Here is a 27,002-nt window from a genome sequence, read left to right on the forward strand (position 1 = left end):
TTCTTAAACCTAAGGTCGATATAACCGATAAGGAACTAAAGGAGAGAATCCCTATTAATATATACAATTTACTCTACGTATAGAAGTAGTCGAAGGTAAATAAAATTAACCTATATTATTCTAGTATTAATTATAAAGTAGAAATTAAAAAGGATGAGAATAGTAGGGAGATGCTGCTCCCTTATAGTCTACTCTATAATATATTTTAAAAAGAATTTCTAATATTAAAAAAGATGCTTAGAGACCTCTTTAATAAAGGGTTTATCCGTACTAATAATTTCCTAACTATAGTACCCGTCCTCTTTATTCGGAAATTAGGCGGTAGTTTATAATTTTATTATAATTATTAGGCTCTAAATACTATTATAAGAGCCGACTATTACCCTCTACCCTTAATAAAAAAGACCTTCCGTATTATAATTAAAGTAAAGTAATTTATTAAAATAGATATAGTATAAATATTCTATAAAATTTGTATAACCGAAGGCAAGGAAGGGAAAATAGCCTTCCGTATATAATATAGCCTTTTTAAATAATTTATAATACTATTTAAGTTATTAGGAGTTTTAACGACCTTTTAATAGTATATTAATAATATTCTTAGTAATTACCTTAATAATTTTACTTTAATTTATATAAATAATATACTAATCTTTTTATTTAGGTTAAAAAAAAAACTATTTAACGAAGGTTTATAAGGTAGTAGAGCGGTTAATTATAATTAAACTCTATTTAGACCTTAAAAAATACAAATTTATTATTAAGAGCGTAAAATACTTCGGTTTTATTATTATTATAAATGTAAATATTTAAGCGGACCTCGAAAGAATTAAAGCGATTATAGATTAGAAAGCCCTAATATTATAAAAAGGGGTAAGGAATTTCCCTAATTTTACTAATTACTATTATATATTTATTAAGGATTTTTCCTCCGTAGTAGGACTATTAATTATATTTATAGGAAAGAGGGTCCTTTTCGAATAAATTACTAAATATAATTCGGCGTTCTAGTAATTGAAAACGCTTTTTATAGAAGCCCCTATCCTAATACAATAAAATTCCGACCTACCTATATTCCTAGAGGCTAATTATAGTAATTATAAGTTCGGCGGTATCCTTATATAGGAGAGGGATAATAAAAAAACTATAATTATATACTATTCCTAAAGATTTACCCCCGTAGAATGTAATTACCATATATATAATAAGGAGATACTAGCAATCGTACAATATTTAGAAGAATAATTAATAGAATTTAAAAATTATAAGAAGTTCGTTATTATTACTAATTACCGGAACCTTAAATACTTTATAGAGAGGTAGAAGCTCTTTAAGTACTAAATATATTAGGCTAAACTTTTCTTAAAATTTAATCTTAAAATCCAATACTGCCCGGGTAAATTTACTATAATATTTAATACCCTATTCTAACGGGATTAAAATAAGCCTAACGAAGAAAATATAGAAGTAAAAGAAATATAATTAATTCTTTAAGAAGCTCTTAAGAATTATATTTATATAGTAACCTCCTTAATAACTATAAGGGAGGGTATAAAAGTATTTAAAAAATCCGGATTTATAGTAGCTCTATAAAAAAATAATTTAATAGGATATAATTTACTAGAACATCCTTTAAACAATTACCAATAGTAATTAAAGCCTTCCTACTATAACCTAAGGCCTAAAAATATAATTAGAAGAATATTTAACCAATAATTTAAAAAGGTTATATTATTAAGGCCGTATTTAAATCCCTAGAGCCCCAACTATTATAGAAGGAGCCGCACTCTATATATCTTTAAAGGATTTAAAAAAGAATACTCTACGTACGCGCATTATTTTAAGGATATACAATTTAATTACCCTCGACTACCCTAGGAAAAAAGGAATAATATATTTTATTAATAGAAATTTTTATTGGCTACTAATAAATATTTACATTCGCCGGTTTATAGGAAACTACGATACTTATAGGAGGGTTAAATATTAGAAAGAATAAAAGAGAGGACTATTCAAGCTACTACTAATCCCGGATTAATTCTTTAGAAATATTTAAATAAATTTTATTATTAACCTCCTACCCTTAGAGGGTTGCGTAAACCTCCTAATTATTAAAGACCGGCTTAGTAAAATAGTAATTTTAGAGCCTATACCTACTATAAAAGTAAGAGCGGTTGCTAAAATTTTCCTATAATATTTTATATACTATTATAATTAGCCCCGGTCTATTGTTAGTAATGGAAGTCCTAATTAGACTAATAGCTTCTAGAAATACCTCTATAACCTCCTTAGAGTGGAATAGCAATTAAATACAGCCTTCTATCTCTAAACCGATGGTAAGTTAAAGTATATAAATTAAAAAGTATAAACATTCTTAAAAATCTTTATAAATTACGTATAGAATAATTGGGACCGCTAGTACCCCGCTATATAATTAGTAATTAATAATAAACCTAGTACTATAATTAGGATAGTTCTATTTTTTACTACTTACAGTTACTATAAGGGATCTACGCGGTATACACACAAGTAGGCTTTAAAAAGAGTTTGAAATAATTAATAAAGAGGAAGAGGGAAGTCTATACTAGTAAGGCACAGAGCTTTCAACTAAATATATAAAATATAATAGGTGTTGAAGGTACTAGAAATGCCAAGGCTAGAAATGTAGCCCGTGCGGCTCCCGAGGGATGTACCTAATAGAACGTAGTACATCCGGCGCTAAGACGGCTACCTATAGCCGATTAGCTAATATACTTAATTGAAAGGTATACCTAGTTTATACGAGTGCTAGCCAAGTAAATACCCTTAGGCGCCAGCCCTATAATATTACTTCCTACCTCTCCCTTTAAAGAATAGCTAAAAATATTATATATAAGAAAGAATTTAGTAAGCTAGAATGTGACGAACGGCAGTCTAATCTGCCTAAGTAAGATAGTTGAAGGTATAAAGACTATTAGTACTATTCGGTAAAGCTAAAAGGTTTATAATAAGTAGGCGTACGTAATACTAGTCTCGGTAATAATGATTTATTAATTACTATCGAACTATCTAATAATTTGAATTCTCTAATCGTCTCTTTATACTATTATACCGGTCCTAGCTTTCTTTATTATTAAATATTTATAGTAGTAATAGTTTACTAATAGTATTAGCTTACTATAAGCCCTACTTACTATAAGCCCTACTTATTATAAACTTCTATATTAGTAAATACTTATTTATTATAAGTCTATACTCTAGTAAGTACCCAGTATACGCCCTTCTAATTCCTAAAGGTTATACTAATTATTTTGGGCAGGGCTATCGGGTCCCAACGGTTTAAGCAACCCTAGTATCGCTTAAATTTATAATATAATACTTCCCTTCCTTAATTATTATTTTTAACGGTTTACTAATTTTCCTAATATTCCTACTTTATCCTTATTTCTTCTACTATCCTTATTCTAAATATAGTAAATTCTTCTTCCTTTATTATCTATTATTATATTTAATTGTATTTCTAAGTATTTTACTTCATTATTTATCTAGCGAAATACTTTACTAATTTATTTCGAAACTTTTAATTCTATAATTATACTTTACTAATAATATTCTAAATATTATTTATAAGAAGCTATTTAATTACCCTAAATATAGTAAGTACGTTTGTAATACCCGTCCTTACGAAGAGATTAATTATAATTTAGCGTATTGGTTACTTTTGCGTTCGTCTTGCCTAGGCTTCTTACTAATTTATTGCTTAGTAATTGAAATATCCGCGGAGAATAAGAAATTGAAATAAGAATATATAATATTCCTAAAAGAAGTATAGAAGTATATTTTTCCCTTCTTATAAATAATATAAGTACGGATTCTTTATTTAATTATAATTTAGTATCGTTAAAAAAATTAATTACAAAAATTTATAAAGTAGTTCGAATTATAGCGGCCGAATTAGAGATTTAGGAATAGGAAGAGGGGGTTATTAGGAGGGAATTTAAACCTTTATTAGTAAGGCCCTCGGCGGAAATTTCTACTTCTATTACTTCTATACCTACGGATTGGGTATCCTTCGACGTTTCGTCCCTCCTTATTTCTTAGTTAAATAATCCTATACTCCTAATTAATTCGGGTTTCTCTAATAAAATTCCTCTAATTTTTTAAAATAATTTAAATTCTTAACGGATTCTTAAATATTATCTTCGGGACTAAACCCTTTTTATTTAATAAGGTATTCTAATTCTCCTTTTTCTATTCTTAAACTTAAAATTTATTTTATATCTTATTCTTCTTCCTTATTTTTAATATTAATTCGTATATTAATTCGTACGTTTTTAAATATTAATTTTAGTAATACAATATAGAATAAATATAATCTTAGTTTTATAATATTAGGAATATCCAATTAGTATATTATATTAGAAATCTTCTTTCTAATTTTAAAGAGTCCTACTCGTCGGTCGTTAAATTTTTTATTAGGTCGTTTAATTCTAAAATTCTTTATTAATAAAAAGACTTTATCCCCTTCCTTAAAATAAGGTCCCTCGAGCCTTTTTAGATTAAAAACCAACTTATTTTTTATTAAACGAATTCTAATTTTTCCTTAAGCTTCTTATATAATATATATAATTTCCCAACTTTAATTAAAGCCCTAGGGACGTTCGTATTTAGTTCTTCTAAGAATTTTAATTTATACCTATAATTTATAAAGAAAAGTAAAACTTTTATAGTTTCTATAAGGGAGGTATTATATATTAATTATATTATTAATAGTAATTTTACTTAATTACTTTATTCGAAATTAATATAATTCCTCAAATATTATTCTACAATTTAATTAATCCTTTCCATTTATTTATTTATTTACAAGTAATATATTATTAATATTTTACTCTTAGTACCGAGTTTAGTTATTAATAGTTACTAAAATTTAAATATAAATTTAATATCTTTATCCGTAATTTATTCCTTCGGCTAACCATATACTAAAGTAACGTTCTAATAAATTATATTTATAAATTGCTCTATTAATTACATTTCTTTATATAGTAAAAAGTAATTCTATTTAATTAATTTATTTACTACTACTAGGATATTATTATAAGTAATTCTTATTATAATATTTATAGATAGTAGTAATTTAGTAATAAAATTTATAATTACTAAATTCTATAACCTTTCTATAACTTCTAAAGATTCGAGGAATTTATATAGCTTATATCTTATAACCTTAGTTTTATTATAATATTTATAGGCTTATAATATTCGAACTATTTTAGTTATTATTCCTAAAAAAATCGTAGTACTACTATATCCGTACTATAGTTTTAGCGATACTTATATACCCTCCTATTTTGGACGTATATATCCCTATAATAAGCGCTTCGCGCTATTCGGGCTAAATATAAGCCTTATTATAATACTATAGTTTATTATATTAGAAGACGATTCCTTCTTTTATACTATCCTCCTATTTCTATTACTCTTCTAAGGTTATAATAATAGTTTAATAATTAGAGTCCTACAATTTAACCCTATAAATAATATAATATTTTACCTATTCCTATAAAGGGTAGGTAAATATTCTATTTAATTATTCCTAAAATAATAGTATAAAGGCTTCTACTATATCTTTTATATAATTTGCCCAACGGTTTAAAGCGTTTATTTGGGCGTTCTCTAAATCCTTTTTATAATTAATTTTAAAATTAAATTTTAATAAGAAATCGGCCTAACGTATTTAATAATTATTAAATACCTTTATAATTGTAAAGTATTAGAGATTATTATAATTAGTATAGATTTATACTTTATACATAGTTCTACTAAAATATAGCTTCTATTCTTGAAATGTTTTAATAATAATTAAGAATTCTTTATTATAAATAGGATAATTATAACGGGGTCCTTCTAACTTCTTAGAAAAGAAAATTATAGGGTATAATTTCCTATATTTATTATATTATTTTAATTATCCTCCGATAGCATAGTCCAATATATCAATTTTAATTTTAAAAGGTTTACTTAGGTTAAAAAGTTTTAATATAAGATTTATAATATTTATATTATAAATAGCCCTAAAAGTTTTTTCTTCCTCCTTTCCTTATATAAAAATAGCCTCCTTCCTAGTAAGTTCGTATAATAGTCTAGCAATCTTCCTATAGTCCCGTATAAATATATAATAAAAATTAATAAACCCTAGGAATCCGTAGACTTTAATTATATTCCTAAATATAGGCCAATTCCGTACGGCTTCTATTTTACTTAGTTCTATTTTAACTTCGTTCTTTGAAATTAGGTATTTAAGAAATATAATTTCCCTTATATAGAATTCGCTTTTCTCTATATTAATAGAGAGTTTATATTCATATAGTACGTCCAATACTTTTCTTATATATTCCTTATACTTTATAAAAGTTTAGAAGTAAATAAAAATATTATTTAGATAGTAAATAATAAATTTATTAAAGTAGGGTTAAATTATATAATCGATAACGGATTAGAATATTATAAGTATATTAATTAACCCGAAGGGTATAATAAAATATTCGTAATGTCCGTAGGGTATACGAAATATTATTTTCTATTCATTTCCTTCCTTAATTCGGATATAGGTATAAATAATAGGTAGATTAAAGCGTATAAAATATTATATTCCTCCTAATTAACTTCGGATATATAAAATTAAGAGTAAGGAATAATTATTTTTTATAATCTCTTAATTTAATTATTTATAATTAATATAAAAGCGTAATTTTCTATTCTTTTTTAGTACGAAGAGGATAGGGTACCCTATTAGTAATATAAATTCCCGAATATATCCTCGTTTTAAATTTTCGTCTAAGCATTTCCTTAATTCCGTATTCTATTTTTCGTTAGTATAATATATTTTAAAGAATTTAAATTTAGCTCCTTCTTTAAATTTAATTTTATAGTCCTATAGTCCTCGTAGTAGTAGTCCTTTAAGGTACTTACTAACGAAAGCCGGGTATTTTTAATATTCTATTAAAATTACTATTTTTAGTTTTTCCGTTTATTAATTCTAATAATAGTTAAATTTATATTAAATATTAATTACTAATACCTCTACTAACGTTATTAACCCTTCTTCTATAATTTTATTACTTTTATTAATAATATAAATTATAATTTTCTATACTATTTATGGTAGGACTGTAAGATTATTACCTTCTTAGCTTACTTCCTCCCGTACTCTAATTTTCCTATTAGTAATTAAGTACGTCCTAGGACGTAAACGGCTACCTTCTTTCTAACTAATATTTAGGTTATATACAATATACTATAAATACCCTAGGATTATATCCTTAAATAGCCCTATTTTAATAATATTAAAATTAATTTTAATTATTTTACTTTTTATTATAATAAGGAATAGTAATATTTTCCGTCTTACGATTTATATTTCGAAAAGTCCTTTTACTATAAAGGGAACTTTTTTCCTTTTTTAAGGAAATTTTAATTAAGTAACGAACTTTAATAAAATAAAATTTAATTAAGTTTTAAAATTTATTAATATAAGAGTTTAATAATTTTTCTAATAGGCTACAACTTTAAATCGCTAATCCTTTTTCCCTTCTTTTATAGCGGCGATTTCTATAAATACCATAGGATTTCGGATTTTATCTTTCCGACGGTTATATTATTGGATAATTCGTTTAACAAATTATATTCCTATAATTATACTATATATACAGCTTCTTCTTTATCCTTACGTTCGATTATTCTAACTTTCTAAATATAATTATTAAATTCCTTCTCAATATTTTATACTTTCTATCTTATATAAGTAAAATAATTAAATATCAAATACTATTACTAATAATAATCGACTACTCCCTATCCTATATAAATATAGATATTGTAGGGGTAAATAATAAATTTTTTAAATAATAGCCAATTGTCGACCCTTACGAAAAGTTGCAAATTAAATACGAATTATTCGTCGATAATAAGGGTAATTTATAAATCGCCTTGGTTAAAAGTGCGTATAACCGGTCTAGATTATCCTTACCGGTCGAATCTTCGAATAGGCTAGAAATAATTGTCCCGCTTTTTCCTATAGTATTTATAGTAATTGTCGGTAATATATTAGAATTACAATATTTAGTAGTAGGCGTAGTAAAGGGGATATATTCAGGCTATATCCCCTTTAATTAGCTAATATACTCTCGAAGTTTCTAGGAGTCCTTCCTAGGTAGCTTAGAGCTCCCCTTCGATAATAACTACGCGCTTCTTCTAAAAGTCGTCCTACAATTCATCCTTCCCGCTCTTATCTAAATAGTATTATAGTAGATCTATTGAAGATAGGTTAGGCGTTCCTAAGCCTTACGAGTTTTATCCTTTTCTCCAAAAATTTAAGAGAGGGCCTGGGTAAATTCCTTATAGGAATTTAAGATTTTTTTAGTAAAATCCAAGGCCTAATCTCTATTCTTATAGTAATTTCTAAGGATAGGCTCGTACTAAGTAAGGGCTTTATCTATAAATCGAGTGCCCGCATAGGCTACCTTCTCAAATTCAGAAGTAAACTAATCTCTATAGAAATAAAGGTAAGTATATATCTAAATTAAAAATCCTATAAGGGCGGCTTATTAGCTATTGAACTCCTTAAGTACGGATAATTTAATCCATAGTTTATTAATAGGGGTAATTCCCTCCCCTACCTTCGCTTCGGGGGTACCGGGTTCAACCTTAAATTAAGCTTTAAATTAGAGAATATATTCTTATATAGTTTTAAACTACTATTAGAGGGTAATGAAATTTAAAGGCTTACTCGAAATATTATTATTATTATTTCCGGCGATAGATATAGTAAAGCGAAAAAATACTTTCAATTACTATCCGGGATAGGCTAAAGGAAGTAATTAATATATAACGAACGGTAATTTAATTTACTTAAATAAAATAATTAAAAGTATAAAGACTATTAATACTATTCTATAAAGCTAAAAGGTTTATAATAAGTAAGCGTATATAATATTAACTTTAGTAATAATAGTTTATTAATTATTATCGAATTATTTAATAATCTAAATTCTCTAATCGTCCCTTGATATTATTATACTAATCCTAACTTTCCCTATTATTAAGTATTTATAGTAGTAATAGCTTACTAATAGTATTAGCTTACTATAAGCCCTACTTACTATAAGCCCTACTTACTATAAGCCTCTACATTAGTAAGCACTTGCTCACCGTAGGTCTATACTCTGGTGAGCACCCGGTATACGCCCTTCTAGTTCCTAAAGGTTATACTAATTATTTTAGGCGGGGCTATCGGGTCCCGACGGTTTGGGCGACCCTGGTATCGCTTAAGTTCGTAACATAGAGGCGCTCTAGTAACCCTAGTGCTCTCAAATACTCCTAACTCCTTACTACCCGGGTTTTTATAAGAAAAAACAATTAAATAAACAATTAACAGTCTAAATTACTCGAGTATATCTTCCCAAGAAAGTTCTATTAATTACTTTAATACCTATTATTTATATATACGCTAATACTAGTTATACACCCAAATTATATAGTAATTACCGTACCGGGCCGGGTATCTCTAAACCCTAACCCTATAGCGTCTAATTCTATCCAACTATAAAAATTATTACCCTACTTTAACCTATATATTATAATTTCCGTAGCTACTCTATAGTAATATTTAATATATATATTTTTAGTAAGATTTACTACTACCTAACGTATAAGTAAGGTATATACGGCCTTCCCAGGCCGGGAATTTCTAAAGCCTAATAGTAATTTTTATTAGGAGCCCCAACGCTCTTTAGGTCTTACTAGGCCAATATCTATATCTTAGTATTTATTACTATTATTATTAATTTTATTATTTTCCTCTAAGCCCCTTTCCAATTCTAAAATAATCCGGATATACCGGATTTAAACTTTCTTATAATCCTTAGCCTAATAGGAGGGTAAACTGTAGGCTAGGTAGGTACCCTTCTTCTTCTACCTTTTCTGTTATATTTCTATTAGATTATTATTATAATTATTAGAATTTCTTATTAAGGTAGGCCGAATTCGGGTAATAGTAATATTTATTAGTTCCCTTCTATCGATATAGATAGTAGTAGTAGAATTTAAATTCCTAGAGTACCCTATATTATTCCCCTTAAGAAAGTTATTACCGTTTAATTGCTGAAGGAAATTATAGAGCTCCGGGTAATTAAGGACTATACGAAAGAAAATAGGGTCCGACGAATAGCTAGTAAAAGGCTAGAGTAAAGGTAATAGAATTAGGTTTCTAAATTACCGATTATACGGCTATTGATATAAAGTTTAGCTTCGGCCGTATAAATCTACAAATTTAATTCCTTTTTATTATTAGTATACTTATTAAGGTATAGTAGAACGGATTTCGGCTGGCCGGAGCCTTCGGCGGTATTAGAGCTCTCAGTAGAAGATTTTAGTATAGTTAGCTCGTTTATAAGTATTTGGATAGCGGCGGCAAATTATTATTAGTGCTTACTAGCATTCTAAGCCTAAGGAATCGAAGCTATAGCAATATAGTAAGGTAAAAAAAAGGTTAGCGGTTAGAGAATTCTTTGGGCAATTGAAGGTTCAGTAACCGAAACGGTAGCGAGTATGTTGGAGACCGCTTGAGGGAGTTGGAAGGTAATTAAAAAGAGGGTCGATTATAATATAAGGGATCTACGAAGTATATATATAAGTAGGCCTTAAAAAGAGTTTAAAATAATTAATAAAGAGGAAGAGGGAAGTTTATACTAATAAAGTATAGAGCTTCTAATTAAATATACGAAATATAGTAGGTATTGAAGGTGCTAGAAATACTAAGGCTAGAAATATAGTCCGTGCGGCTCCCGAGGGATGTACCTAATAGAACGTAATACATCCGGCGCCAAGACGGCTGCCTACAACTAATTAGCCAGTGCACTCAACTAAAAGGCATACCTAACTTATACGAATGCCAGCCAGGCAAACACCCCTAGGCGCCAGCCCCATAACAGTTACTACCCGTAGTCCCCTATAACTATTATAATTTAATTAACAGAAATTAAATTTTCCGAGTTATAAAAGAGAATTAAAGGCTTCGTTATATAACTATAGTAAATTATAAATCTTTACTAAATAATAATAACCGTCTTAGTATAGGATTAAGAATACTTTACAAATTATAAGAGGCAATTAGCCAAAGTTTTTAAAGAGAGGAATAAAATATAACCAAACTTTAAAAAGTTTAGAACCGAGCGTTCTAAAAAGAAGTTAGATTAGGTTTATATTAAATATATAATCTTAAGAATTTTTAACCTATACGTTATAGAATTTACTGATCTTACTATTAGGGTCTTTAATAAATTCTATATAGACCTCTTATAATATATTTAAAACGATCCCCTACTAGGGTAAATTGTTACTAACCTCCAACCCCTAATTATTATAGTCAACAGCGAGAAAAAATACTTCGTAAAGGAAATCCTATACTACTAAATAAAAAAAAAGTATAGAGAAGCGTTAGTAAAGTAAGTAGGATAGGCAAGATAAATATAGGAACCTTTATAAATAATAGCCAATATTATAGTATTAAACTGCTTTAAAACTAAATATAACCTAACTATTACTAACGACGGTCCGGCTAAATATTTTATTATTGAATATAAGAAATAATAGTATCGGTTGCAAAAAGGAAGGAAGGGAGCGATATTAATTCTAAGTTTTTCTACTTCTTCTAAATCTTTCTTTTATAATTATCTCCTACTTCTACCGTATTTATCCTTACTTCTAAAACCGCTATCCAATCCTAAATTACTTTTAATTCGTAGGGAGGAAGCGCTGCCGACGGAGGGGAGGGGGGGAAGGGGGACGCCGCTTCAGTATAATATAAATATTCGTAGTTAGTAAAATAAAAAAAAAGAGAAATTAATACCGAAGTTCTAAAGTAGGTAGAAAGATAGAAAGAAAGGGGTAGGAGTAATATACTAATTAATAAATCCCTTCTTATATAATTCAATAACATTCTTTTAAATATTTATATATTAGTTAAAATTCTCCTTTATTACTACTTTAACTATAGTGCTAATTGCTACCTTCTAAATAGTAGTCGTACGTAGGGTTATAAGCAATACCCGGTTATACTACTTACTATTATTATAATAGTTGATATATATAATACGACTAAGTACTATAAAATAAGCCTGTTTTATATTTAAATAAATAATGTAAAGTATAGTAGATTCTTCGTACTTCGACTATAGTAAAAAGGTTAGTAATAAAATAACGTCGGAGGAGTATTATAGGGCGAGAGGGCACCGTTGGGGGTAAGGTAGGATATACGTTATTATACGAGGGAGGAGAAGGGAAAGTGTGCGTGGAGGACTAGCTATATAGGCGAGAGCCTAGACTAGGCTAGTCCGTGCGCGTGCACACACGTGGGACTGCACGTAACTAGAGCCGTTAATAGCTCTATAATGAAGGCGTATAGTATAATTATATTATAGGCTAGCCTTATGATACTATTCCCCCTCAAAAGAAGCTTATAGAATTAAAAAATTTATATATATATATAATAATAGATCCCCGATTAAAAATAATTATAATTTACTAATTACGTTAGGAGTAGCTTCCCGGACTATATATTTATTAACTATTATATAAATTTATTAAATGTTAAATATAATTTATCTTCTATATTTTTATTTACTATTGTATCGATTAGCTCCGTTATTACTGTGTTTGGGAGTGGCCTCGTATTGGTTATAGAGGTTGTTTCTCATTAGAGGTGCGCGGAATAGTAATGCGGAGGTTCCGGTATAGGAGTAGCTAAGGATTCTAAAGAATTGGGGGCGGTTGGGGAACTAGAAGTAAAGCGTTAGAGGAGTCTCTAGACCCCCGGTGGTATTAGTTTATTTAGGTTTTTGTAATAGAATTATTAAAAATAGTATTTGTAATTAATAATATTAATAATAAATTCTTAAGTAGGATCCCTAATCTTTTATTTAATATAATAGTACTAATATATATTATTACTTAATTGGGCGTAATTAATAAATTTTTTGAAAGTCTACTCCTTATATTCCTTTTAGTTATTTATTCGTATTATTATACGCCCCTTATTCGCCCTTATATTTATTATAGTATTTTACTAAAATAATCTTTTACCCAATTAAGGTTGTACTATTCAAATGTAAAAGATTAGTATATACTTTATATTAGTAGGTAGGGAGAAATAGATTGTATACGAATTAGTATAGACGATTTGGAAGGGGCCTTCCTAGCGGGGGGAGAATTTCGTATACGGCCGGCTGTTAGTAAGATTTGTTATATTTAATAAAATTATATTATTAATATGGTATTTAGGGGAGTCGATACGTTTCTTATTAGTATTATCCTTATAGCGCTCCTAAGTACAGCGGGTTTACTAAATAACAAAGTCCTATATCCTCTAGAAATAGTCTACTAATTTATTAATTTTATAGTATTCTTTGAATTAGGTTAGCGAGAAATTCAATAGTAGTGGAGTATGGGGTTCTATATTTATACGAAGGTAATAATTATAATTAGCAAAGAATAGTAATATTCCTATTAAAGAGGATATAACGTTATTGCTAGCGAATTCGGCGAATAGTAACTATTTAGTTTAGTCCGTCTATATCTAATTAATATATATCCTTAAAAATTACTCTATTTCTGTATTAATATATTTAATTTAAGCGTTAATTTAAGTATAAAAGGTAGAAATTAGCTTTCTAATAATAAATAATCTTTTATAAAGGGTAGATTAGAAATATAATATAGATTGGGTACTTCTATTGGATAGAATACTATTTAGTAGACTATAGATAGAGTAAATACAGTCGATAAACCGATTAGTTAATTCTTCGGCCTCTAGGGTTTGCATTGGGATATAATATTGTATCTTTATAAAGCGGTCAATAATAATTACAATGTACTTAAAGGTTTGACTGAAATAGGTACTTTCTAGTAATAGAGTAATGTAATTAACTGAGATTGTAATTTAGGGTACTAGGGAGACAATTATAGGTTTAAGATAGCCGGTAGAGCTACGTTTAAGTAATTTAATTTTAGTATAAGGGAGGTAGCTTCTATAAAAAAGTCTTATATTATTATATATCCCTTCCTAATAAAAATTGCGTTGTAAGAGTTCGAACGTAGCGTTATAATTAAGGTAGCTAGCGCCGGGGGTATTATATTAACAACTAATTAATTAGAATTAGAAGCCCTTATTATAAGGGTTAATAATAACCCTATCCCTCCACTTTATAATACTATTAATAATATAGTATTCCAAAAAGGCCCTATAAAATACCTTCCTAATAGTCAATAGCTATTACCATTATAATATATTTATTAAATAAAATATTAACTCTTAAGGAAGACTGAAGTTTTGTAGCTCGTACGGATTAAATTATTAGTAAATTTAGTATCGAGGTCTTTGAAGCCTAGTAGGTATAAAAAGAAATTAGTAGCGGGGTCCTCGAAATAATTGTCTTTAAACTATAAGGGATTGAATAGAAGTCTTTTGCGGGCGATGAAACAACCGTTTTCCTCACTATTAGGACGGTCGCTAGCTTTGCGGCTTAGGGTATTAGGGTGTAAATTCTTAGAGCCTGGGGTATATTTTATTAAAAAGTTAAACCGGGATAAGAATTAAGATTAATATATATACTTCTAAGTAAATTGCTTATTAATTGTAAAGGTCTATAGATTTTTATAATCGGTTAAAATATCGAATGGCTATTAAATTCCTTTAAACTCTAGCCTCTACTTCTCTAGAGTTTTAATAATAGCGAGCAACTCTTTGTTATAAATATTATAATTATATTCCTATAAAGTGTATTTGGTTAAGAAGTAAACTATAGGGTAAAGAATACTATTATTACCGGACTATAAAAGAGTGTTGCTAATTGCCTAATTGGAAGTATCCGTTTTAATAATAGTCTTCCTAGTCTAATTGTAGATCTTTAGGACGGGGCCTTTAGTAAAAGCCTTCTTAAGGGATTCGAATATTTTCTAATAAGTATTATTCTAAATCTAAACTGTATCCTTTTTCGTAAATTTATAAAGTAGGGTTACTATAATTAAAAAATCTTTAATAAATCGCCGGTAGAAATTTATAAAACCTAGAAAAGATTATAAGGACTTCTTTAATTCTAAGGCTTACTATTTTATAATCGCTTTAACCTTCTCTAAATCTATTTTAATACTACCTAGGGTAATAATTAATCTTAAGTACTTTGTACGTATTGTATAGAATTCGTATTTATTTATATTAATACTAAGTCCTACCTTGGCTAGCCGATCGAAGACGTTATTAATATACTACTTATAGTTTTTTATATTATCCAAATAAATTAGAATGTTATTAAAATATATAATTATATAAATATTAAGGATATTTTATAGGATATTATTAATATAATTCTAGAAAGCGCCGGGGGCTCCCTATAGACCGAAGGGGACGATAAGGGATTTAAAGAGGCCGAAATGTATTATAAACGCAATTAATTATTTATAGCCCTATTTTATTCGGATTCTATTAAATGCTATAATTATATTGAATTTTATAAAAACTTTTATGTAGTAAATTGCGTTTAAAGTCTTCTTAATAAACGGGAGTAAGTAGTGAGATTTAAAGGTAATGTTATTAATTCCTCTATAATTAATATAAATACGTACACTGCTTCCTAGTTTCTTTACGAATAATATTAGGGCTAAGGCTTCTAATTAGGAAGGCCGGATGAACTTTTTCTTAAAATCATTATTAATTTATTTCTTAATTATATTAAATTCGTCCGGGTTGAAGGCGCGGCCCTAAATAGCGGGTAGCGAAGCTTTTAAGCGGAATTCGAATTTAAAATTGTAAGAATAGTTAGGGGGAAGGACTTCCGCGCCCTCTTACTTAAAAGTATTAGTATAATGCTAGTACTATCTAGGGAGTTTAGTTTAGATTTCGGCGTTAGTCTTTAAAGGTTTATCCGCTTTTTTATAGAATTTAGTAACGTCCTTAAATATAATTTTATTAATATTAATACTATTAGCGGTAAAGTATTTATTAATAGTTTCTTTATAATATAGAAAATTATTATTAGTACTATTAATTTAGATAGAGTTAACAATTTATACTATGTATAAAGTAATTGTATTTCCCTTTCCTACTAAGGTATCGATTTATTGATGAAAATTTCTACCGAATAGCCTCTTATACTTTTAATTATAGCCTATTAAGACTTTTTTAATTATTTCCTTAATTAAGTTATTATTTACGCTCCTAGGATTTAGGACGCTTCCTTCTTCCTACGCTTAATCCTCCCTTATTTTCCTAATATCCTCCTCTATTTCTACTTTAATAGTCCGGATAATTTAGAATTTTAATATTTCTATTAGTTAATTGAAATTCGCTACGGAAAGCTCTTTAATATCGTTAGGGTTGATAGGACCGTTAGGAATACTATAGAGGCGGACGGGAACCCGGTAATTTATAAACTTTTAACGATTCGGTAGGGGACCGGGCGGAGGGTTCGGGGCTCCGTTAGGAGGGTTGCTAATATAAGGGTTTGGCCGGGATTAGCCGGGGTTTTACCGAGCGGGGTAGTACCTAATTAATTCGTTATTCAGTTTTTAAACCGGTTAAACCTTTAATAGGTAGTTCGTCTTATAATTATAGAAATAAATAGGCGGCGAGTAGTTTCTATCTATAGTAGTTCTAATTTCTTTTTATTAAGTATTTCCTTATAAAAAGGTTTCCTATATACTGGGCGTATACTAGGTGTATTGGGACGGGGAGCGGAAAGATAGTATATTATTAGAGGAGTATAACGGCTACTAGCTCTATAAGGGAGGTAGCTGCGTAGCTTATAGGCGGGGTTAAAACGAAGGGAATTGTTAGGCTAATTAATATTTAGGGCGTAGTAAACTAACTAAGGGTAGCCGAGGATAATAGAATTATTTTTAGCGAGGTTATAAATAAGTAGGTCAATAACTTCGTAATAAACGCCTACTTATATTATTAATTTAAAGAAGTAAGTAATATTACCTTTTATTTAACTATTAATAAAGTATAATAGTTTAAGGATTAATAGTTTGAAGAAGGGTAATTAGTACTAAAAAATAAAGCGCTAATTAATAAAATTAAGAGCGGTATAACTACTATCGATAAGGGTAGAATAGTATAATTTATATAATTTATAAGATAGGTGGATAGAGAAATTTAATAAATTAGAGTATTTGTAATAGCTATCTACTAAAAATCTATGTATTTTAATAATATTTAATTGTATAGGGATAATCCCCTACGGTCCTCTTTCCTATCCTACGGACGGGTACTTCTAAGTACGATTTAAATTAGAAGTTATATATTTCCCTATCCTTAAACCGAACCGGCCTTATTATTTATAAAGGGATCGACGAAACCGGGCTAGTAAGTAGGAATTAAGTAATAGTAACCGCTGGGGCTGGGGGTACTGGGAGCTAGGGCGGCCGCCGGGAAGCCTGTAGGGTAATTAATACCTATAGTATTAATTTAGTAACTATTACTATAATTAGGGCGCTACTAACTATAATTATATTAATTATAGGTTGGCTATTACTATTATTAACTACTATTACCAGTAGCGTTATTATTACTATTATTACTGCTATTATTCTTATTCTTATTACGGTTTCTATTTCTATCTTTACAGGGCTTAACTTCCTTCTTAAAATTAATATAGAAGTAGTACTCCGCCGAATAGTAGCCCTTTCTATTATAGTAGGTATATATATTATTCTTTATATTGTATTTAAAAACCTTATTATTAATTATACGCGAGATTTAAATATTGGAGGTAGATATTGTATTAAAATTTATAGTAGAGCTACCTTAATTAATAGTAGCTTCTCTGGTAACTATAGAAGCGCTAGGGGTATTGGCGGTAGTAGTATTAGAATTAGTCTTATAGTAAAGATTAAAGCTCTTATTGCGCTAATCTTTATCCTCTAAATTCTTTACGAAATTACGGGCGAGAATTAACTATTTGTTATACTTATTATTAGCAGGCTAGGGATTCTAGTAAATAATAATAATATAAATGCAATTTGAGATTTTCTAGCGTAAGTAGTAGATTTTTATACTATTATCGAAATTATAATAATTAATTAGGCGAGTAAAATTATCTTCGAATTCCTACTACTTTATACCTTTAATTATCTTTAATTCTTTTAATTCGTAGTAAGAGTAAATAATAATATTAATGTTATTGTACTTTATAATTAATTCCGCTAGGAGGGCTTCTACTATAAACTATTTAGTAGGGAGTTCGACTAGGATTTTAATAAATTCGAATTCAATAATTTTGAAAGGGGCGCCTTCGATAGAACAAGTAATAAGCGAAAACTTCTTACGCTTAGTATTAAAAAGTTAAGGGTCGTCCGACTAAATAAATTGAATATAGAGATGCCAGGCGCGAAATTTAGTAGAGCGCTTAATAATAGTACTTTTATTATTAAACGTAAGTAATACGGTAATACGTAATACCAATTTATAGCTACTACTATCGTTCGTAGTAGCTATAATATTAGGCTCTTCATTATTAGGGTCGTTGTTTGGAAGGGTAATATTAGAGGTTCGAATAGTAATAAAGCGTTAATATAAATTATTAATTATTTTCTAATATTTTTCCTTCTACTTTTAGTAAGTAGCTTTAGAATTAGTTTTTAAGGTAGAAAATTCTAATTTTAAGGTAATAATATTTATTCGAAGTAAACCGACCTCGGTAGAATAAATATTATAGATAATCTTAATTATAGCCTTATAACTCTTAGTAGCCTCTTATACTTAGAGGAGGGCTTTTACTTAGACTATAGTAATATTATTATTAAATTATTTAATTTCTTACTAGGCCGAAGTTAATTAGGACTTAGAAATTTCGAATAACTCCTCTACCTCGCATACCTCTATTCTAGCTCCAATAATATTTTTATAAATTAATTAATTAAGAATTATAAATATAGTACGGAAAATAGGGAGGACGGTAAAGCCAAAAGTATCGTTAACTAGGATATTATTAGTAATAACTACTTAATTATTAAAAGTCTCGAACGCTTATAAAATATTTAAATAGTAATTACAATTAATTAAGTTGGCCGCTGCAAGGGCACCGATCGCTATAATTATTAAAAAATTATTAATTATTAGGGGGGTAGATATTAATTGCTAAATTAATACGCTAATAGATATAAGGGAAAGAGAGAAAAAGAGAAAGAGCGAACTATTTAATTACAATACTCAATTTAGTAGTTACTTAATTCGAAGTTTAGGATCGCAACGGAGGTTTTAATCATACGGATACGAGTCTTATTTGACTAATTAATATAATTATAATTAATCTTCCTCTTTATTGAATAATAAGCGTATATAGCGTAATAATTTAATATAATAAACTATTACGGAGCGAAAGGGCACCGTTAAGGGTAAGGTAGGATATGCGTTATTGTACGAGGGAGGAGAAGGGAAAGTATATATAGAGGATTAGCTATATAGGCGAGAGTTTAAACTAGGCTAGTCTGTACGCGTACACATACATAGAACTATATATAACTAGAGCCGTTAATAGCTCTGGAATGAAGGCGTGTAGTGTAACTACATTATAGGCTAGCCCTATAATAAGGGGAGACTTTAAGAGAGCAGAATATAAAAAAAAAAAAAAAAAAAAATTTACTTCGACTTAGTATTTTTTTATTAGGTATAAACTTAAGGGAGTTGTAGTAGTAATAACTACTAAGTAGCGGGGGTTAAGGGTAGTAGCCGGAGGAGAGGGGTACGCTAAGGTTTATAGAGGGGGAGTTAGGGGGGCCGGTACTAGTAGAGAAGAATTTTAAAGGGGAGGGCCGGGGGGTAAAATACTAGGGCGGGCGGAGGCGGGGGTTAGTAAGTTACTTTTAATAGTATAAAAGGTTTAGGGGTTGGAGCCCGGGGGCGAAGCCGAATTAGCGGGGGGGAATAGTATATAGTAGGGTATTTAAAAATATTAGAGGAATTGGAGGAAATAAGCTAGTATTAAGTAAAGAAGGGAATAATATTATTTACTTTAGGGGATTAAACCGCTACTGGAAAAAAGAAGAGAAGAGGGAGAAATTTAAGAGGCGAGGGGGAGGGGATTATATATACAAATTTAGAGAGTACGAGCGTTGACTATTACCTACTACCTATTATTATTTACTGCTAACTGCTATTTAGTATTATAATTACTATACTAAATAAAAAGTACGAGTACGTTAATTAATAGTATAGGAAATAAATTTACAATTGAAATAGAAATTGCAAATACGTTAGGGACTAATTATAAGGGTAGGTAAGAGAGGGGTAAAGAAGGGGGGGGAGGAGGGGGGTAATATTATAGAGCTAGCGCCCGGGTTATAAATTCTAGTCTCTAAAATTAGAATTATTATTAATTATAGTAGCGTAGAGCGTACAGCCCTAATAAAAACCTCTTAGCGCTGGTAGATCCGTATTTTAAATAGACTTTTCCTCCTTTATAGAACATTAATTAAATTATACGACCAGCACTTGTATTAACCGTGCTGTTCCTATTATAAAAGGAAGTGTATTGAGTAAGGGGGTAAGAGGAAGAGGGTAATATAATTCCTTCTACACTGCTCGTAAAAAATAATAATATAGTAACTGCTATAGTTATTTAATATTAAAACTCTCCTCTCCTTTTTATTAATAGGACGAGAATGCTCCTATTACGCGAAGATGTGCTTTATAAGTGATGATAATAGAGAATAATAGAGTGAGCAATTGGTTATTGGATAGAGTAATAGTATATAACGATTGACAATAGTTTTATTAAAGGAAGTTGAAGATAAGAGTTGTTGCGAGCCTTAATTTGGGATTTTATATATGATTTTATTGAGTATGAGTAAGATAGATATTAAGTTAGTATAATATTAATTAATAATCCGTTAATTTTAATAGAGGTTCATAGGACGAGTATTCTTATATAATAAATTATATACTCTAGTGAGTAGTTATTATAATAAAATAGAGTATTTAGGTATTTATTAAGAATGCCCTATAATATTTCCCCCTTAATAAAAGGAGAAGAGTACTCGCTATTTACGTAATATTATTAAATTTAACTATATATATAAAAGATCCTATTATTTATTAGAACTTTTATCTAGTAATTTATATCCAAATTAACTGTTAAATATATAAAGCGTACGACCCTCTAAATAGAGTACCTAGTTCGATAATTTAGTCATAATCCTTTAATAACTATAATTATAATACGCTGAACGTTTGTTAAACTCCTCGTTATCTATTTTCTTATTCTTATTTATATAATATATATTTTAATAAGAATACTTACGTCCTAGTAGAGAATCCTCCTACTCTTAAGTATTAGGGAGGTAACCGCGGTGAGGGGAGTGGGTAATAGGTAAAGAATTGAAGTAAGAGTTTGAATAGGCTGTTATAGAGTAGAATTTATTAAATAAACTAGTTAAGCCGGGTATATACGGTAGCGAAAGATTGCTAGAACGAACGCTACGAGGATGTAAGGGGATAGTAGAGTAATACGCGGGTGCTGGCTACTATATATATATTAAGGTTCTATAAAGAAAGAAAGAAGAAAACGCTACCCTTTAGGTGGGTTGAGTGCTAGAGCTTAAATAGCCGTGCGCTTAGTGCCTTATAGCCTAAGGTAGTAAGAGAATACTCTAGAAGCCCGGGGCGCTGTAGTGCCGTAGTCCGAATCGATTAGGGTAGTTTTAATACGGACTACCGTCTTAGTACTCGAATCTAGCCAGTTAGAACTAAATACCTTATTAGGCGCCAGTCCTATAATATTAGCCTCCCCCTTTTCCTTCTAGCTATAGTCGCGTACTATAATTATTATTTATATTACCCCTATTTTACCCCTCTATAACTCTTACTCTTTCTCTTACTCCTTCAATAAATAATTGTAATTATATTATATATATACCTTTAATTCTGCCTTAGAATACCATTAAATAACTATTATTAACCTCTATTCTTAGTACTAATTTTAAATAAAATCCTTTCAAGCTCCGGCCTACTATTTTAATTCATTATTGCCCGGCTATAGCGCCCGTAGTTGCACCTATAATTACTTTTATATTTACGCCCGTACTTATACTTATTACTATTATTATTCTAATAGCTACTTTAGTCCCTATTTCTATACTTATTCTTATTCCTACTTCTACCGCGCCGAACTCTCTAGCGCTTAGGACCCTAGGCGGTAACGGCGGCAGTAGAAACTATAAATTTATTAAAATACCTATTAAAAGTATTATATCTATTTAATACTCCCGATATATAATACTAGGGGATTATAGCGCTTATATACTTAATAAGGGTAAAGACTACTATATATTTTATGTACGTTTAAAGAATTCGGGTATTTATTAATAGTAGCTTTCTACTATTTAAAAGTAGTACTCTACTTAATTAGCAGAGGGCTACCTAGGTAATAAAGCTCCGTTTTATTAATCTTTTCGTTTAATAGTAATTTCAGCTCGTAATTTCGAATAATTAATAATTAAAGACTATATAGCTCCGTAAATATCCTTTAAATACTTGTATTCTATTTAACTACTAATTTAAATTTAAGGATACTACCTACTTCGTACTTAATTACCCCGTTAATAAAGCGCCGCTAGCCCCCCTTTCTACTACTATAATATTTCTAACTATAATTCCGGATATTCCTATATTTTTAGCCCTAACTTCGGTCGTAGTACCTAAAAGATTAGCGGTTCTAAAAAAGGAACTTTAAACCCTTCGTACGAATTAAGGTAATTTAGTAGCTTTATAATTATTATTATTTGCCGAATTGTTTCGGATTAGCCGGAATTTAATTACCTTAGTAAATACTACTATAGAGTCTACCCGGGTTATTAAATATATTACTACTATTATTATTATTTACTTAAATACTTTCGTAGCTGGATTCGATACCCGGATAATTAAAATAGTTTAAACCTTTTAGAATAAAGTAGTAATTATAGCGGCGGAGACTCTTTTTAGAGAGGTAGTTATAAAGCTAGAGATTTATATTAGGAAGTTGGAGGAATAGCGGGAGGTAATAGAGGGGAATAGAGTATTATTAAATAAGAAGGATTTATAGGCTTGTTTTAAATTACTATTAAGTAAGGAGGATTTATTAGTACTAGTAGAAGAGGGGGTAATAGAGGACGGGTTAGAGGGTACTAAGGTACTAAAAGAGGAGGAGGAGGAGGTAATAAAAGTAATAGAAATAATATAGTAGGAAGGGGATATATTAGAGGAGAAGATAAAGTTAAAGAAGATAATTCGGTTTTTAAATTTAATAGAGGAAATTACTTTTCCTCTAAAAAAGAAGAGAAAGGTATAGATTTTCCGCGATAGTACTACTATAGTATTATCGTCCTTAAATATTATAATCGGATTGGGTACTAGGGCGGTATTAAATATTAGAAATTCTAAATAGGATGAGCTAATAGAAGAAGCGCTTTAGTTTTAAGTAGGCGGCCGCGTTTTTTACCTCCGGGTATTAATTTTACTTACCTTTTTTATTCTATTAATATATTCCCTTTCGTAAATTAATTTATAAATCTATCGTTAATTCGAATATCCCCGTATTATCTTTCAAAGAGTTCGAACGCTTCAATATTTTTAAAGTCTTTAAATTAATACTATAAGGGTTTATAATTACCCTTCCACTTTACGAAAACTATTTAATTAATCGGGTTACCTCTAATATATAAAATCTTTTTTATATAATATTCCTTCTCCCCTTCTACTATTACTAATAATAATTATTTATCAGCTAGAACTTAACCCAATAGGGGGTTTCTAATAGCCCGCTAGAGGAGGTCAATATAAAAAATATTATAAATATTATTTAAGAGGCCCGAAAGTTCTATAATTAGCAGTAAGAATACTTTTAAGACAGTATACTTAGTATATAACTAATCTAGCTTTTTCTTAAGTCTTAATAAAATATAATTTTTAAAGTTAAATTATACTTTATTACCTATTTAAAACCTCTCTATAAACTAGCAGAAGCGGTTAATATACTTCTCTTACTCCTAAACTACTATAATTATTATAATTTAATATAAATCTATAATTTATAATAACTTTTTAATAAATTATTAGGCTTAAATATTAGTAGAAATATAGGAGTCTCTAACGGCCTCGGGGACTACTGGGACTACCGACTCCGGGTCGAATCTATAAATAATAAAAAAGGGAAATATATTAATTAAAGTATTAATATAACTATTAATAATTAATTATATTAAAGAATACTATTTGTACTAATCATTTTATACTTAATTAATATACGCCCTTAAAAAGGCTTATACTTCCTAATTTATCCGTTCTAGGCCCCTATCGGTCTAAGGGTAGTAAATAGTACTAAGAAACTACTTAATCCTAAATAATTTGTAAAGTCTACTTTAGAACCGCCTAATCTAATTAGAGCCCCAGTTACTAATTATAGACTATAATTAACCGTAGTACTATATAAAGCAGCTTATAAATCTTTTAGTATAAACTTTAGTATTTATCGACAGTATAAACTCTAATATAATATTCTTACTAAAGCGGTCCTTAATAATAAATAGATATATATTCCCTCTAATTAACGGAAAGTCTGTAATAAAGTCTATTTATACCTCCCGGAAAAATTAGTCCAATACTAGTATTAATTAGAGCAACCCTTTTCTCTAAATTTTCTAATACTTAACAAAACTATATATATAGTAAATATATAAGAATTACTTTATATAAATCCTTAATAACGGTTAATAAAAATATTAGACTAAAACTATAATAGTATTCTTACTACCGGAGTACCCGAATACTTAGGAATTGTATATAATTTAAATAAATAAATATAAAATATATTAAACTCCTAATTAAAATCAAATAGTTTTATAGCTTCTACTTTAATAATTACTAGGTACCCGGGGATCTATAACCTCCCTTAGTATTTTAAACGCCTAAGGTCGTTAATAAAATAGTCGGTAATTTAAACTTTAAATTTAAAAGAAGGGGGTAAATCTCTTATATTATCTTTTACTACCTTAATAACTTATTAGTATATAGCGTCCTTCCTTATAATAGAATTTTAGAACTATTATAAATCCGGATCTTCGAAGACCTTTATACTCTTCCCCTAAACTATTCGAAAGTCCCGAAGATTTATTATTTAAATACGAATGTAATTATATAAAATAAATTCGGGAATAAACTAAAAGTCCCAAACTTCTCTATTATCTTCTATAGACTAATTTTAATTTTACCGAAATAATATATCTAGTACTCCTACTTCTTTATTTAATTAGTATTAGAGTTTAAAGGTAAACTAGGAAAGAAATTTAACCTAGCGAACCTATTACTTAAATAAATACTACTATATTATAAAGTATTTTAAATTATAATAGTCCGTTAGAATTGTAAAGTTATTATAGCTATATAGTTCGGCCTACTACTCCTACAAATAATCGATAATCGCCAACATTTTTTTATTATAAATAGAATAATTATATTCGGCTAATTTTAATTTCCTTAAATAGAACGCTATAATACGTCTCTATCTACCTACCTCCTAAATTAGATAACCCCCTAATATAAAACCGTTATAGTCGGTTTTAAGGAAGGTTGGGCGCTCGGAGTTCTATTTAATTAATATAAGTATTCGAATAAATAATATTTTCAAAAATTAGAAGGCCTCTTTATAAACTATAAATTATTTAAACGAAACTCTTTTACCAGTAAATACTATAAATAGTACTACTACTATAGTAAATTCTAATATAAATATCCAATAATAATTTATAAACCCTAGGAAGCTCTAGACTCCCTTCTAAGATATCGGTACTACCTACTCTAAAATAGCCTTAATTTTCTTAGGATTAGTTTAAATACTAATACTAGCGTAGATAATAAAACCAAAATATTTAACCTTTTTAATAGCAAATTTGTACTTATTAGAATCTAAGTAGAATCTAGCGTTCTAAAAGTATTTGAATACTATATAGACTTTCTATATATAATCTTCCTAAAACCTATCTATAAAAATTAGAACGTTATTTATATACGTTGAGAAAAAGTCGTTGAGGAATTTCTATAATACTTAATTAATATACTGCTAAAAGGCAATTAGAATTCTATACAATCCGAAGGGGACTATAAACTATTTAAAAAAACCGTAGTAAGTCCGGAACACTATCTTATACTCCTCTCCTTCCGCTATTTATATTTTATAGAACGCTTATACTATATATACTTTTAAGAATTATTTTATACCCTTAAATATTTGGAATATTTCCTAAATAAATAGAAAGGGGTACCGGTCCGCTCAAATAATAATATTAAATATTCGGTAATTATAATAGAAATAGAAACCTTTATCTAACTTCTATATAAATAGGACGGGAGCTTTAGTAGCGGAATTACTAGCCCGAATAAATCCCTTATCTATTAAATTCCAAAGTATCTTCTTAAATACTAGGAATTCTTCTTAAAATATATTATATAGTAGGCCGAAAAGGAAAAGTAAACTTTTATTATCTAATCCCCTTTTTAATTTAATTTTTAAATCGATTTTTAATTTATAATTATTAAAGTAGTCTACTTCTTACTTTTTAAATAAGGGAATAAGGTCCTAAAAATCCTTAGAGATAATTTATTAGAATTCTTCATTAGTCTGGACTCTTTTAGGGGTTAGAGCTTTCTTAATATCTTCGAACCGTATAATAAATATAAAGGCTTTTATAACAGTCTGGCCTTTGAACTTCGTAATCTAACGTACGTAATTAATAAAGGTAGTAGCAAAAATATATATAATTCTCTTAAATTCTTTAAGGAATAGGGTCTTAGCCTTAGATTTATTAATATAATTTATTTAGGATTATGTAATATTATACTAGAGTCTTTTCTTATAAGGGATCGAATATACTTAGTTGGTTGTTAATTATAGCTTCCCGAGGATAATAAGGTATTCGAACTCCAATATTATATA

General features: G+C 28.7%; 1 protein-coding gene across 1 annotated transcript; it reads right to left on the reverse strand.

Annotated features, from left to right (window-relative positions):
* Positions 1 to 15,501: 15,501 nt before the first annotated feature.
* Positions 15,502 to 26,501, reverse strand: NEUTE1DRAFT_42835 (uncharacterized protein; the record flags this gene model as incomplete). Its single annotated transcript, XM_009852027.1, has 2 exons — positions 15,502 to 15,704; positions 26,438 to 26,501. Coding segments are annotated over 2 exons (267 nt in total), but the record flags the coding sequence as incomplete, so codon positions are not given.
* Between the last annotated feature and the right edge of the window lie 501 nt (positions 26,502 to 27,002).

The sequence above is a fragment of the Neurospora tetrasperma genome (genome assembly GCF_000213175.1).
Source record: "Neurospora tetrasperma FGSC 2508 unplaced genomic scaffold NEUTE1scaffold_3, whole genome shotgun sequence".
Lineage (NCBI taxonomy): Eukaryota > Fungi > Ascomycota > Sordariomycetes > Sordariales > Sordariaceae > Neurospora > Neurospora tetrasperma.